This window comes from Heloderma suspectum, chromosome 1 (genome assembly GCF_057233095.1).
Source record: "Heloderma suspectum isolate Gila_16-S chromosome 1, 16-S_ref, whole genome shotgun sequence".
NCBI lineage: Eukaryota > Metazoa > Chordata > Lepidosauria > Squamata > Helodermatidae > Heloderma > Heloderma suspectum.
Genome location: NC_139458.1, coordinates 112334243 through 112350570, shown reverse-complemented (window position 1 = coordinate 112350570; position 16328 = coordinate 112334243). Strand labels below are relative to the sequence as shown.

General features: G+C 46.2%; 1 protein-coding gene across 2 annotated transcripts in view; it reads left to right on the top strand.

Moving 5' to 3' along the window:
• MICAL2 (microtubule associated monooxygenase, calponin and LIM domain containing 2) overlaps nucleotides 1-16328 on the top strand; it is a 203350-nt gene that overhangs the window by 121788 nt on the left and 65234 nt on the right. For both annotated transcript variants that reach the window (XM_084853961.1, XM_084853971.1), the window contains one exon: nucleotides 12383-12572. In XM_084853961.1, the coding sequence (XP_084710087.1) occupies nucleotides 12383-12572 (190 nt within the window). The remainder of the gene's footprint in view (nucleotides 1-12382; nucleotides 12573-16328) is intronic.

The window sequence follows — 16328 nt, the reverse complement described above, 5'->3', positions numbered from 1 at the left end:
GACTTAACGACTGAACAACAATATATGCACATATATATATATATATATATATATATATGCATGCACGCGCACACACACACACATATATATGCACACATGTACATATACAGACAGACAGACAGACAGATGCATGCCTGCATTATTGAACTCTCCTTGGGACACAGCTCTGGGGCTGTCATATGAGCTCCTGCCCTTCAAGATTTAAGGCTACACCACTGCTTGTCTCTCTCTGTAATATCAGATACTTTAATTTCCTAGTTTTGAGTGCAACTTTAATATACTGTATGAGTGAAAAGGAATATTAACTGAAATCAATGTTGCTACTTATTTATGCAATTTATAGGCCACCTTCTAACCAAATTTCAGTTTTAGTACTACTGTATTGTGGAGTAATACAAGCTACGAATGCAGCAAATGGGCTGGCACATCTGGAGTTTTCAAGTTCCAGTTGGCTGCCACTCTTAAGAGCAGATATTCTTGGAATATGCCATCTGGCAAACTGGCAAACACCCTGACCGCAATTACATGACAGACTTGGCTTGTGAAGTTCCACTCAAGGATTAACGCCTTCTAACTGCACAATGTGCCTGCACCCTCCAGGGTGAATTAAACATCATTTCTGGCAAGCGATGTGAGCTGCTGTCCATCCTGCAGGCTTTTTTCATTCTTGAGCCTGAAGAGCCAGAAAACGAAAAGGAATTCATAATTTTTACTATGCGCACTGGATACTTTTCAGAGTGGCTAGATACTTTAAATACAACGAAGCCAAACCATCTCTTGGTTGTATTGGTCTATGAATGTCAATGTATATTAGCAGATAAATTTAAGTCCTCTTATCCCCAAACAGCTGGCGATTTCAATGATAACATTATTTCAACCTAAGCAGTAACCAAATTTGACTTTAGTCCCTCTCTCTTCCTGAAATTGTACAAGGTGACAGGTTTGGATCTCCGATTTATTTCTCTTATGTGTCACACTTGTATCCCACCCTTCCTCCAAGGAGATCAGAGTGATATACACAGCGGTTCCTTTGAGATCTCCAGATCTTTTCATCAGGCACGATGTTACAAGAGCAGGTTGGTGGGGGCAGGGAGAGTAGAAGTCCGTGGGGGACAGTTGACTGGTTGCAGCAGTGAGGATGTCTGCATAGTCAGAAGCCCCATTCAGGTGTTCTGCTTCTGTGTAAACGTGCAACAAGAGGGAACACACCAGACCCACCTGCTCCATTGTCCCATTTGTCACCATCTATACGTGGAGGGTAACAGTCTGAAGAAGTGAGCCTCCTGCGTGGAGGCTCTCCACACATTTCAGAACACTGGAATATCAGACGTTCCTCTTCAGAAGTTCACCTTCCATAAGTACAGGATGATGGAAATGAGCAAAGAGGGGAGCGGGGCTCTCCACCACAGGTGGACAACTTGTGGCCCTCCAGATGTTTTGGCCTACAACTCCCATCAGCCCTAGCCAGCATAGCCAATGGTGAGGGATCAGGGGGGTTGTAGGCCAAAACATCTGGAGGGCCACAAGCTGCCCATACCTGATGCAGAATCAGAATGTCGGAATAGGGCTAGCATCTTAAGATTGTAATGGAGGAGGCACCCAGAGCAAAGAGTGGCAAGGTTAGCGAGCCATTTTGCTGCCGCTCTCAGGGTGGCCACAGATCTCACTCACTTCACAGAAGACTGCCCTCCATCTGCAGGCATCCTCTGTTTGAAAGGTTGTCCTGTTCAAGTCTGGTTTAAAGGTAAAGAACATAAGAAAGGAGAGCAGGGGCTTCGACTGGTCGCAGTCTTCCCCGCTATAGTGAGAAGTATTGTTTTCTTACTGAAATGATAGTAATTACGTTTAAATGTACATCTATATGAGCATGTGCACATTTTATGCTAATCCATGCCCACTTTTGTATTTTTGTTTTTGGGTTATGCATTCCTATGGGCAAATGCAGAGTGTCCTCTTTTGGGGAGTGATGTGTAAGCGGCCACTCTGCTCTCATCTCAGTTCTGTACTTTTAGTGAGAAATAGGGCATGTAGGTAGTAGTGGGAGAGGACTATCAGGTTGGAGTGGAGAATTGTATGCCAACGGTACTTCTTCTTACGTGTGAGCAAAGTCGCCTTTTGTGCTGGCCTTTTTCCTAGCATTTGGTGTGTGGGAAGGTTGGGGAAGCCTTTGGGGTGCTGTATTTGAGTCTCTAGGAACTGAATGAATGTGTTTCTGGAGTATGTATGCAGAAAAGGAAAACATCTCTGGGGCTATTTAGAAAAAATTACCTCAATTTTCAATTTTGTTTAAAAAAATATTCCTTTCAACAGTTGGACCTAAGGGGAATGGCTGTTGTCCAGGTTAATAACTAATTTGATTTATTTTTGTTGCTGTGAAAGTGTAGATAATGGTTTAACACACGGATTCAAAATCTTTGTAGAATCCACCCTTTTGTTTGGGTTGGCTAAGTTGCAATGTTTACAGGAACCCAGCAACTGCTGGTCACTATTCAGTTAAAATGGTTCATGCAGTTTCAGCTCCATGAGAACTGAATGTTTCCCTTGCCTGCCACGTTACTCATATGTCTAGCTTGAATATCCTGACTCTCTCAGAGCAATATTAATGGAATAGGTTGGGCTAAACTTTGTATAAGCAAGAAACGGGGAAGTAAATCTGCCCCTCTTCAGATGTTCAGACCATATATAGGCCTGTGACTTTGGGCAACTCTACACCCCCAGTTTACTGTACATTCATGACTCACCACTCACTGAATTGTGTGGGTCCATTACACGACGTCATCATCGTCCAATCATTATCTCAACATTTTTCCCCATGTTTTCCTCAAACAGAAAAAATGTGGTATTTTTCCAGATATGCGCAAACGGAGCACCATGACCTCCCCGTGTATTTCTCCCCTAGCACAAATGAACCGCTGTGAGTTGGCAGCTGTGGGCAGTTGTTTTAGGTTGTTGGGGGTGCGGTCATGATGGGGAAGGTGGTGACGACGGGCTGTGGGATGTGTCGCCTTCCTGTGCCTGCACCACTTTGGGTCCTTGCCATTTTCGGCCTGCAGCGTTCTGAGCAGGGCAGCAGAGCGGCGTGCTGGTCTTCTTACCTGCCGGGATGCCCCCCTGCTGTGCATTCCCAGCAAGTAAATGGCTGAGTAAATGGCAGAGATTGCCAAAAACACTGAACGGGGAGGTGGGGGCCCCGGGGAGGTCATGGGGGGACTGTCTGCATGTCAGTCCCCATCCACCAGTAATGTGCAAAGGGAGGGAAAGGGGCAGGAACCAGGGAGGAATTATCGCCACACCCCGAGCGCGTGTATGCCTCTGAGCGGCATCACCACCCTCGTGAGAGGGAACGAAATGAAAAATAACACGACGGGGACAGCTATCTAAAGAGAACGACCCAGTCCTGCAACGATACTGGATGGGGAAAGAACCAGCATTGATGTGGAATTCTCCGCCTGTGTGATGGAGCCCTTATATCTGCAAGCATTGTTTGAATGGTAGTCTGCAATGAAACCTAACTCTCAGGTTAATCATATTAGTTCATACAATCCTTTTCCTCCTCCCTCTGTGTTGCCAGTCTCATCGAAATTGTCCTTTTTTTGTCATGTCTCCATGAAATATATTTTCCATAAAAAGGAAATATATTCCATAAAGTGTGTGTGTGTGGCAGGGGGGACAGTTTTGCAGTGCTCTCTTGAAGCAGCCAAGAGAACCGTGACTCCATTCTTTGTAGGAGAACATGCACTCTCCTCTTTGTAGTAAATCTAGTATACTTGACATCACTGTGAAGCAGTGTTTTATTTGTTCCAGGGCTCAGCCCTGTAATCTGTTTTCCATACCACGGCTGAGTTTTGGAATAAGTGAAACAGCATAAAGGAGATTCCATTGGGCGTATGCGAAGTGTCCGTTATGCAGCCTGTCTCCACCCACCTAAAATTTCAGGAGCAGCCACCACTAACAGCTGCCATTTTTTCACCAGGAGCCCCCTCGGAATGACGCTATGTCACGATGTCGCATCATTCGGAGGGAGGGGTCAGGCCCATAAAGTGGCCACTGGGAGTTCTGCCATTGCCACAGAGAGTGGCAAAAATCAAGTTAAAAAAAGAGAACCACTGGTGGATGAAGCCACTCTCCTGGAAAACTGGGATTACAAAGTGGAGCGGGGAGATGGTATTTAATCTCAGCCCAACCTGCAGCCTTCATTCATTGCAGTGGAGATTCTCTGAAATGTGACTGATTTCTTACGCTTGCACGGAAGTTTAACAAAGTTATGTTCCAACCAAGTAACACATTACTCCATGTACTTTTGGTGGGAACAATATGCGCTGTGTATGTTTCGGCCTTAAGCTTATTCCGTATAAAGTGAGTATTTTGCTGAAATTCGTTACTGGTGGATGTGGTCAGATTCCATTTAAGGACGCAAGCAAGGTTTGTGTATTAGCAACAGGAAAATAGTGGGGACTACAAACAGCTGATGGATGAACACCCTAGAAATAAGTCAAGTTCGTGCTTGAAGCACTGACGTGTACATTAATTATCTTTGACTTTCCAACTAAATTATACACACAATGGATTCTCGTTTCCAGAGGGAAGCTGTGTATGTTTTGCAGTGAAAACAACAGAGAGCTTTCAGTCAGGTGGCTGCTAGGGCTGCCAGTCAAAAGACAGGGCGCAGCTTTTCTGTCTTGCCCTCCTTACCTTCCCCCTGTAAATGAGGCGGGGTAATTGCAGGATGAAAGGCACCTTAAAGGTAATAGTTTCCACTAAGCAATACAATTATTCTAATGCAGCATTTACACAGATTCATCCCAGCACGGTAATGATTTTAAAATGTGTATGTCTGTTGCAAGGTTGCTAACAGTTCCACGGGAGGGTGGCGATTGGGGTTTGTGTGTGCGTGTTGCTGTTGCTAACAGTGGCATGAGGCTCATTAGCTCCAGGCCATGACTCAGTGAGGATTGCTTCCTTCCCCACTATCTGAATTTAATGGAGAAGGGATGTGCCTAACAAATACAAGGAGAAGGAAACTATTTCCCCCCACAAAGTCTACAAAGGCAGAAAACTGGAAATAAGTCAGGAAGAGTGATACATGTGCAGCACAGCTATCCTTACCACCCTGTCACGCCACATGCTTCCTTCCCCTCCAAATTCCCAGAATGCCTTGCTTTCTATTGGGCCTCCCTTATTCAGCTGCTTCATTTCTTCCACCTTCCCTTCCCCGCACTGCATCCTGCCATATAACTCTTTTCCCCATACCAGTGTAGACTTGAAGTGTTGGCATGTCTGGAAGCTGTACTTATAAAAGGTGTGTGTGTGTGTGTGTGTGCGCGTGCGCGTGCACACTTTCCTGGTTTAATTTTAAAGTCAGCAATGTGCTTTAACACTGAGCAATCTCTGTCTGTCTCTGTCTGAGAGAGAGAGAGAGAGAGAGATCCCCGGTCTGTGATGTAATTCAATCTTCTTCCAAGGATCGTTGCATGTAATTTACTCAGCTCTTGGTCATTGCATTGCCTTTTGTAAAGTAATTAACAATATCTCCTTATCATCTCAGCTTCTGCCCTGCTGTGAGCAAGAAGTTTATGGCTTTGTGGATTTCCTCTCTGCAGGAAGATGTCATCTCTAATTTATTCACAGTGTTTACCAGGATCCTGAAAGCCTTTATGGCAGTAGGCTATAAAGATCCCATTTCGAATTTTTAGCCTAGTGGCAGTCAGAGGCAGTGGTAGTTTTATGCATGGGACAGGCTCCACTTTCTTTCCCTCATGCCCTCCAGAACTACACAAATTTATTTTTCTATGTATATATCAGGTGAGAAGGAGGGGATGTTATCCCTGGATTTTGTAAAATGGTACTGCTCCTGAAATGCTAAGTTCTCACACTTTGTGCTGTTTTCTGCTCTGTTGTGAGCTTTGCTACAAACCCCTTCTGGATGCTGGGGCTGACTCTGCCTTACTGCACTGAGCTTGCAGACACAGAGCCAATGAGAAGGTGTAAGAGGCCACAATCTACTTGGTCAGCTGCTCCCATTAAGCCTCACAGCAAGCTGCTACCTTGTTTTTACCTACCAGCTTGACAAAATGTCTAGCTATTTCAGCTGAAAAGAGAGCATTCATTAATAATAATTTAGTTGCTGCAAATATATGTGAATTCAAGTTCCTTTCCGTATCCCTAGCCAGATTCCATATGGTGCAGGTTCCTTCATGGTCTAACACAGCCTTACCCAACCTGGCACCCTCCAGATGTGTTGGACTACAACTCCCAGCATCCCCAGCCATCATTACATCATTGGTCACAAGTGCTTCAGAAACAATAAGTCTAGTCCCAGCAAATACAGCTAAGGCTGGTCTTAACGGAGAACCTTGGCTGACAGCACAAGAATACCAGAAATATTTGGACTTGTGGCATTCCCTTACACATCCCTGTCTCCAGCACTCCTCTCAGGACTTTGATCTGGCTGTCATCCTGTCTTGCAGCCAATAAGCTAGTTCTGTCAATTATAGCCTTGTTTTTTCAGCTTCTCAAAACAAAGATTTTTTTAAAAAATCAGAAATATTTTGCTTAGTCATCATGTTTGTCCATCCACTACCATATTAATATTTATTTATTTATTAAACTTATATCCCCCTTTCCTGCTGAAAACAGTACTGCATAAATAGATATGAAGCATCTGTACACCAGCCTAAAATCCCACATTTAAAATGGAGCTTTCTGCTTCCGTTTTAAATGCAGGATCATGACGGACTCCCTATAGATGTGCTTCCCTCCACCCCCTTCTCCCTCTCCTTTCCCCCCTTATCTGAGTCTTTGATATGTTTCATTATACATCCACTAGATGGCACTGTGGTCTAGCTTCTCTTATTGTGAGGTTTCCTCTTTTCACCGAGGGAACTCAAGCAGAATTTAAGAGGGGTAATTTGATAGTTCATTATCTCCAAACTTCTAAAAAATGGAATAAAGGTCATTTAGTGCAGGAGACGCCCTGGAGGGCGTCTCCTGCACTCTCTCAATAACAGGATAAAAATTTTGTGTGAAGGATCCCATGGTGTTTCCCAGATGGCCCCACCCCCTTTCCCTCAAACTTGGTTGTTTCCAGCTTTTGTGCAGTTTTTTCCCCCATTCTAAAAGCTTGAAATGCTTCTCCTGAGCCTTAGTGACTGGCAGTAAGAGCTTTAAGCTAAAATAGGCTGGGATTTTGGCCTGCTGCGTTTGCCTTTGGCACCACCCACCACTGGAATGCAGCTCCTGAGAGCTTCTCCAAAATGGAATTCAGCTGTCAGGGTGCAAGAGGTTCAACACCCCTACAGTAACGTCATGGTCTAAATCACTATTTTCCAAATAAATGAAATTACTCCTCAAAAGTTCCAATGATCCAAAAACAAGAGCTGTTCAGTGATATGAATAAGAACAGCCATGGTGGATCAGACCAAGGGTCCATCTAGTCCAGCATTCTGTTCACACAGTGGCCAACCAGCTATGAACCAGGAAACCACAAGCAGGACATGAATGCAACAGCACCCTCCTGCCCATAATCCCCTGCAACTGGTGTCCATAGGCTCAGAAGACAGTTCGGAAGCTGCAGCATGTGCAAAATGCGGCAGCCAAACTGATAATGGGGACAAGAAGGTCTGAACATATAAGACCGATTCTGGCCCACTTGCACTGGTTGCCTATATGCTTCCGAGCTCAATTCAAACTGCTGGTTTTGACCTATAAAGCCCTACACAGTTCAGGACCACAGTACCTGACAGAACATCTCTCACGGCATGAACTGACCCATATACTACGCTCTGCACCCAGGGCCCTCCTCCGGGACCCTCCTCCAAGGGAGGCTCAGAGGGTAGCAACAAGGGAGAGGGGCTTTTTGGTGGTGGCTCCCCATTTATGGAATAATCTCCCTGACGAGGCTCGCCTGGCGCCAACATTGTCATTTTTCAGTGCAAGGTTAAAACTGCCCTCTTCTCTCAGGCATTTGGCAGTGTATAATGAGTCTCTGATTGTCTCTGGCTGATTGTTTTAAATAGGTTTAGATATTTGTTGTTGTTGTGCGTTGTTTGTTTTATGTCATTATGTGAATGGTTTTTATATTTTATATAATATATTGCTGTTGTTGTTGTTCAGTCGTGTCCGATTCTTCGTGACCCTATGGACCATAGCACGCCAGGCCTTCCTGTCCTGCGCTCTCTCCCGGAGCGTGCTCAAGTCCATATTCATTGCATCTGTGATGCTATCTAGCCATCTCATCCTCTGCCGTCCCCTTCTCCTTTTGCCTTCAGTCTTTCCCAGCATCAGGGTCTATAATATATTGTAATGGTTTGTAATTTTTATGAACCGCCCAGAGAGCTTCAGCTATGGGGTGGTATAGAAATTGAATGAATGAATGAATGAATAGGCATACTGCCCCTGATACTGGAGGTGGCACATAGGCATCAGGACTAGTAGCCCTTCATAGCCTTTTCCTCCATGAATTTGTCTAACCCCCTTTTAAGCTATCCAAATTGGTGGCCATCACTATGTCTTTGTGGTAGTGAATTCCATAGTTTAACTATGTGCTATGTGAAGAAGTCCTTCCCTTTATCTGTCCTGAATCTCCTACCAATCAGCTTAATGGGATGACCCAGTTTCTACTATTATGAGACAAGGAGAAAAATGTCTCCCTATCCACTTCCTGCATGCCAGGCATACTTTTGGACACCTCTGTCAGAAAAAGGGCTACTCACTGATGTAGTTTCATAAGGAAAGGTGGATCAGACCAGTGTCCTGCTTCTCACAATGGCCAACCAGATGTCTCCAATAAGGTCACAATCAGTACATGAGAGCAATAGCCCTCTCCCACTGTTGCTGTGCTCCCGGAGACTAGTATTCCAAAGCTCTGAATCGGAACGTTCTGTATAGACATCACGACTAGTGCCTATCGATAGACCCATCCTCGGTGATTTTGTCTAACCTCCTTTTAAAACCATCCAAGCTAGTGGCCATCACCACATCTTATGGCAGTGAATTCCATTCATTAATTTTGTGTTGTGTAAAGACCGACTTTCTTTTATCTGTCTTGTAAGTCCTGTCAATCAGTTTTGTTAGACAAGCCAAAGTTCTGGGATCATAAGAGGGAGAAAAACTCCTCTCTGTCTCCTTAGTCCACATGACGTATAACTTTCAGGGCCAGCCCAAGGCATTATGCCGCCTGAGGCCAAGAACGAGATGGAGCCACCTCCCATCAAGCGTACCAGGGCGACTCCCCTGCGCAGGCAGCATATCACAAGGGGCAGCAGATTGTGGCTCCCCCCACCGCCAGGAGGCCCCCCGCAGGCACTGCTGCACCCGCATCTCCTGCAGCACCTGCTGCAGAAAATGCCACAAAGTAAAAGAGGCAAGCAGAGATCCTTGGAAGAGCAGCTGCCTCCATCTCTTGCTCTGAGCTCTCTCTCAAAGTGAAAGGCCAGGGAGGCTCCCCGGAGAGGTCGCTCACCCAATCTCTCACTTTGGGAGAGGGAGAGGGCTCCGGAGAGCCTGTCCTCCCGCCTGATCGCGTGCTTTCAGGACTCTGCCAAAGTGAGAGATTATTATGTCAGCTAGAGAGCCATGTCAGCTGCACAAAATGGCCGACACTTGTATGTCCTCCCACCTCTGGTGGTAGAACACCTTGTGCTCCTGCCATTGCAAAAGCCAGCTGGACTGGCAGTTGAATCTTTCTTCAACCCTGGGGATAGGATAGCATCTTCTAATGTACCAGAAGGCAGCAGGATAGCTTAGGGGATTCAGGGCAGGCTGCCTGGATCACAGGTCTTCAACACCTTGCTGCCCCCTCCCAGCATCTGACACCTGAGGCAGCTGCTTCACTCTGTCTAACGGTAGGGCCAGCTCTGATAGCTTTATAAATTTCTATAATTCCTTTGCCTTTTTATAAAAGTCCCGAGCAATGTACGTTTTCCTTGTAGGGAATGTGCTGCAGCCCCCGAATCATTCTGGTTGCCCTTTTCTGCACCTTTGCCAGATCTGCAATATATTTCTTGAGGTGGGGTGGCCAAAACTGCCCACAGTATTCCAAGTGTTGAGCACACCAGAGATCAGAGGGGTTAAATGTCCTTCAGCGCCAAGGGCTGCATTCCATTTTGGATAAGCAGGTTGGGCCACAGGCAAAAGGGCGTCTAGCCCAAGCATCACAAATTCCCCAAACACCAGCATATTTTAGCTTAAAGCCTTAGGAGAGACATTTCAACCTTTAGAATGGGGAGAAAACTGCAGAAATGCTGGGAAGCCACCAAATGACTGATGGCTAAGGAAAAAGGGCGTGGCCATCTGGAGAACACAGGAGGACTGGATTTGGCCCCTGGGTTTGAGGATCTGCATGCCTGACATAGATTAATATAAGCACATTATATTTTAATGTTTAAGGTTTATGGATAACTGAACTGTCTACAATAACAGCTCTACTGCTATTGGTTTTATTTTTGTGTCCTTTAAGAAGCACCTGGTACGTGTATTTTCCAATCCAGATCTCAGCGTCATGTGCTGTGCTAGAACCTGCCCCACTGAATTCAGCGGGGCATATACTAGGGCATAGGATTCGTGATCAGAGGGGATTTGATGGGCCTTCCAAGAGGAAGTTAAGTATACTTTCGGCCCATTTAATTCAATGGAGCTGAAGCTTGTGGGTAACACTTAAATCCCATTGATTACAGGAGCACCGGCATAGCTTCTGGCCTGCACCAATGCCTCCTTATTGCTCAGTGTCGGTGAGCAGGGGTGCTTAATTGGGCTGGAAAAAAAGTTAGAGCTTTCTTGAAAATTACTTCTGCTGCTGAGTATTGATTCCTGTCTTCTTTCAGTTTTGACCTGCTTTTGCAAAGTGAACAAAATGAAACCTTTTCTGTCTCTGTTTTGGGGGAAAGGGAGGGGGAAGGCATCAAAATAATCAGATGTGTGCATTTTCTTTTTTGTCTGTGACCTGCTGAGGTTTTTCTGTACCTGTAACAAGGAGGCTGCATGAGGTCAGTTTGTCGCGAACATAACCCGTCGTTCAATATATATAAAAAAAAATGGTAGGAAGATGAGGGCTGAACGATTCGAATGGCAAACCATTGTCCCAGTTCCAGTTGAGAGCTGGATGATGGCTAGGTATAACAGCTCTGCACTCTGTTTCCATTGCCAGCTGGAAAGCTTTCTCAGAGCCTGCCTTTTGTGTACAGGCCAAAAGATACGTAGGATGGCAGTTTGAGAATGCAAGGAGAGAGCTGTGATAATTATAGGCATGGAACAGCTGCTCAGAACCGTCCCCCAGGCAAACATTTGAGCTGCATCATACTCTCTTGTGTGCAGCCCTTTGCCCATTACACTTCTGCTTTCTGCTCTTTGGCTCCCATTTCTCTTCCATGTCCAAATCACATGCGTAATTAGTTAACGTTGCATGTTCTAATACGAAGCCACGCGCTTTGGGATCTCTCTCTCCCAGGTCACCACCTGCCTGACCTCTGAAGATGTGGGCTTCTGAAGATGATTATATGTTAATTAGGATCACTCAGTTTGGGTTCCTGGATAGGTCATATCTAAAGGCTTTACAAATTCACTGCTCAGATTTAGCTAAGTTTCTTAGGGATTTGTAGTCCGACAACATCTTGAAGGCCACACCATGTTATAGAGTATTGCAGCCATGACCACTGCAGGCAAGCTCAGGCTTTGAAGAAGCCTTTCTGTGCATGTGCACTGCCTGTCCCCAAGGGTACATTTGAATAGTGAATGTAACGTATGAACATGAGTAATTCCCAGAACACCTATAGTTTCCCAGAGTGATTTCTACTATCAAGGCAGCATGTTTAGCCTGGGCCCAGGAATTTGTTTCCAGTTCAACTTTCACAGAGTGTTCACTGTAGCCATCTCTTTGCAGGGAAGTCACACATGTTTTCACCAGGTAAGAGAAGAAGTGCAAACTGGAGAAGTGCAAATTGCTCACACTTCCTCTCTACCAACTGCTGTTAATGTCTGAAGCATCCTTGAACAATGGAACCAATTACCTAGGGAGGTGGTGGGCTCTCCCACACTGGAGGCATTCAAGATGAGGCTGGACAGCCACCTGTCAGGGAGGCTTTGGCTTGGATTCCAGCACTGAGCAGGGGGTTGGATTCGATGGCCTTGTAGGCCCCTTCCAACCCTACTATTCTATGATTCTACTGTATGATTCTATGAATAAACTATGTAGTATCACTGCCTGAGGGTGCACTCCTATGCATGTTTAGACAGAAAAAGTCCTACAACTCCCAGCATTCCCTATCCAGCATGGCTGGCTTGGTCACGCTGGGAATTGTAGGACTTTTTTTTTTGTCTAAACATGCATATGATTGCACTCTAAGCTATGATATGATGAAGCATGTTTTCATGTCTTTATTTACTCTAGAATGCTACAGCCATCCAACAGATGAACCAACCTCTCCAAAGAAGTTCATGAATGTCCCTGAACTCAAATTTAGAGGACAGGCCCCCTCTGTGTCTTCTGAGTGGGCCTTGGTAAGAGTTATTCCAGAGGAAGAGATGGCTGAATACAACCTTCTGGCTGTTCGGGTGATGGTCACCAGTGATGGAAGCAGGTATTCTGGGATACTTGTATTTGGTAATTGAAACTAGCCTATTTCCCAGAAGGAAGGGAAAAGCAAGTTTAAGGAAAATCCTGGCATTGTAAAGTCCATTTGTTAAAATAAACACGAGAGGTGGTATGGGAGAAGGAAGGATGATGAACCAGGATCATAATTTTTTACAGCTGCCATGAACCTCTTGTAGGCATATGATTCATTTGCAGGAAATCTTTGCATCCCACACAATGGTCTGAGTCACACAGAGGAGGGGTGGTAATTGAATCAAGGTTGGTTCTGATAAAAATCACAGTATTTAAGGATTTATTAGAGATTTCTGGAATGAGAGCATATTGCAGGTTGCAACCTTCACCATGATAAATATGTAGGTGCCCTTTGCATTGAATTACTTTAGCTTTTGTCCCCCACTCCCAATGTCTATTGATGACAGCTATGTGGTCTGACGTACCATCCATAAATTCTGATGTCGCACATCAAAAGAGGAAAGGTAGCAAAATAGGTCAAGGGGCTAAAGGGTTTGAACTAGAGTGTGTTACACTTTGTAGATGGCCCCAGAGAACAATTGAAATTAGCATGCAGAGGGTAGTACCCAGTGTTAGTTCTAGACAGAGCAGGCCTATTGAAATGAGCAGGATGAGTCTTGACCAACTTAAGTCTCATTCATTAATTTGTGGATAAAATTGATCAGATTAGGAGTGTTATTCCGTGCGCTGTGGATACAGTTAGTGAACAAGAGGCGGCCTGTGGCAAACCAGTTTTGTGGGATCGGTTCCAGCTTCTTCCTTCTGATGAAGTGGACGAGGTGCTTTCATCTGTAAGGCCGACCACCTGCTTACTTGATCCTTGCCCATCTTGGCTCATTATGGGCTGCAGAGAGAGATTGGCTGAGGGGATCAGGGCAGTGGTGAACGCCTCCCTTGAGGAGGGAGTGATGCCATCAGCCCTCAAGGAGACAGTGATAAGACCACTCTTAAAGAAGCCCTCCTTGGATCCCCAAGTTCTGAACAACTTTTGCCCAGTCTTGAATCTGCCATTTTGGGGCAAGGTGATTGAGTGGGTGGTGGCGATGCAGTTGAAGGCACACTTGGAAGAAGCCGATTATCTAGATCCATTTCAGTCGGGCTTCAGGCCTGGGCATGGGACAGAAACAGCCTTGGTCGCTTTGGTGGATGATATGAGGGGGGCTCTGGATAGGGGCAAATGCTCCTTCTTTGTTTTCCTCAACCTTTCAGCAGCTTTTGATACCGTTGACCACTGTATCCTCCTGGACCGCCTGGAGGGGTTGGGCATTGGAGACACTGTATTACAGTGGTTCCGGTCCTTCCTCTCCAGCAGGTACCAGAGGGTAGCACTGGGAGAGGAGGTTTCGGACCTGTAGCCACTCACTTGTGGGGTGCCACAGGGTTCCATCCTCTCCCCAATGCTATTTAACATCTATGTGAAGCCTCTGGGGGCTATCATCAGGAGGTCTGGGGTGCAGTGTCATCAATATGCAGATGACACACAGCTCTACCTCTCGTTCAAATCTTCACCAAGGTTGGCCGTAGAATCCCTATCCAAATGTCTGGAGACAGTGAGTGGCTGGATGGGGAGGAATAAGCTGAAGCTGAACCCTGAGAAGACTGAAGTACTTTTGGTGGGAGACAAGAGGATGTTGATCTGATGTTGAATGGGGTACAGCTACCCTTGAAAGACCAGGTCTGCATCCTGGGGGTCATTTTGTACTCCCAGCTGTCCATGGAGGCTCAGGTGTCAGCTGTGAGCCGGACAGTGCTGTTCGAACTCCATCTGATACGGCGGCTGCGCCCCTACCTTCCCAGCTATCTGCTCCCATCAGTAGTACATGCCCTGGTCTCCTCTCGTTTAGACTACTGTAATGCATTCTACGTGGGGTTACCCTTGAAGACAGTTTGGAAGCTGCAGCTGGTACAGAACGTGGCAGCTCGCCTGATTAAAGGCAGCCGCCGGTGTGATCACATCACTCCGGTGCTGAAGGAGTTGCACTGGTTACCAGTTGTTTTCCAAGCCAAATTCAAGGTGTTGGTTTTGACCTTTAAAACCCTATATGGTTCCGGCCCAGCCTATCTTAAGGAGTGCCTCCAGCAACACTCAACAAGATCAGCCTTGGATGGCCTTCTCTCTGTCCCATCAGCCAGGACAACTAGGCTGGTGAGGACGAGGGAGAGGGCCTTCTCTGTGGTGGCCCCCACTCTGTGGAACTCCCTCCCTAGGGAATTCTGCCATGCCCCCTCTTCAATGAGCTTCTGCCATGCATTAAAAATGTGGTTGTTCAGGCAGGCATTTGGGGTGGGTTAGGGTATTTTTAGAAATATGATGTTTTTAATGTAGAATTTTATTGTTTTAAACTTTTGTATTAATGTACATCACCCAGAGTGGCTGGGTGACCAGCCAGATGGGCGATTAATAAATTTAAGAAAGAAAGAAAGAGAGAGAGAGAGAGAGAGAGAGAGAGAGAAAGAAAGAAAGAAAGAAAGAAAGAAAGACCATTCCCTACCTAAGTCTGCATTAATGAGAGCTTCTGCACACGAGGTAAATATTCTGCACCCTTTCCAGGGCTTCTGCTTCCGGATTCCTTGCAGTATTAAGATTACCTCCTTTACATGTTGTTCCTGGGGTTTCCTTTCTGTGCAAGTTCTATGTTTCATTATACAGCCACTAAATGGTGCTACGATAAAGTGGGATACCGGAAATTTATCACACTTCAAAGTGTGATAATATCTCTGATTGCATTATCCCCCTTGAGAATTATGCTGCTATAATGGCAAAAAAGCACAGGAGGGCCCCTGGGGGTTGACGACGTCATGTAAAGGACCCACAAAAGACCACAAGTGACTCATCACGAGCGCACAATAAAAGCCTTGTGTAGAAATGCCCTGAATCATTATTGAACTTGACCACAACCCTGCAAACTCTGTGTAGTTCCCAATGTTAGTCCTATGTAGAGTAGACCCTCACAGGAGGCCACAGGATGCTCCACTGGACCGACCAGGCTCCAGACCACTTGGAATAGCCTCCTGGGACAGCACTCTGCGTACGTGATAGAGAAAGCATAATATTCCTTTTTTGCTGCCTTCACCGCCACGTGATAGGCTGAAGATACAGCTCTAGCCGGTGTCTGATCGTCTTCGGAGCGAGACTTCCGCCACTGGCGCTCTAGCCAGCTCACCTCCTGTTTCAGAGCTCGTAACTGCGGATTGAACCATGATGCAGTCCGAGCCCTGTTCAGGGGGAGAGGGCGTTTCGGAGCCACCCGATCTAATGCCCCAGTAATTGTGGCATTCCACCCACCCACCAGGGTCTCGACCGAGTGGCCGTTGGTGTGCTCCAGAGAATCCCCAAGCGCATTCAGGAATCCATTCGGATCCATAAGACGCCTGGGGCGGACCATTTTAATGGGTCCTCCACCCCTGCAGAGGGGTTGTGGAACTGAGAAGTCCAACATCACCAGATAGTGATCTGACCATGACAAGTGGGTGGTGGATATATCCCCGACTTCCAGATCACTCCCCGCTTCTCCAGAAACAAACACAAGGTCTAGTGCATGGGTGGGCCCAGTTGGAATAGGGTGCAGCTCCCAGGAAGCCATGGTCTCCATGAAGTCCTGAGGTGCCCCCATGAGGACAGCCTCTGAATGTACATTGAAGCCCCCCAACACCAATAAGTTAGGGGACTGTACACGCACATCAGAGACCACCTCAAGCACCTTGGCCAGGGAGTTAGTCGTGCAGCGGG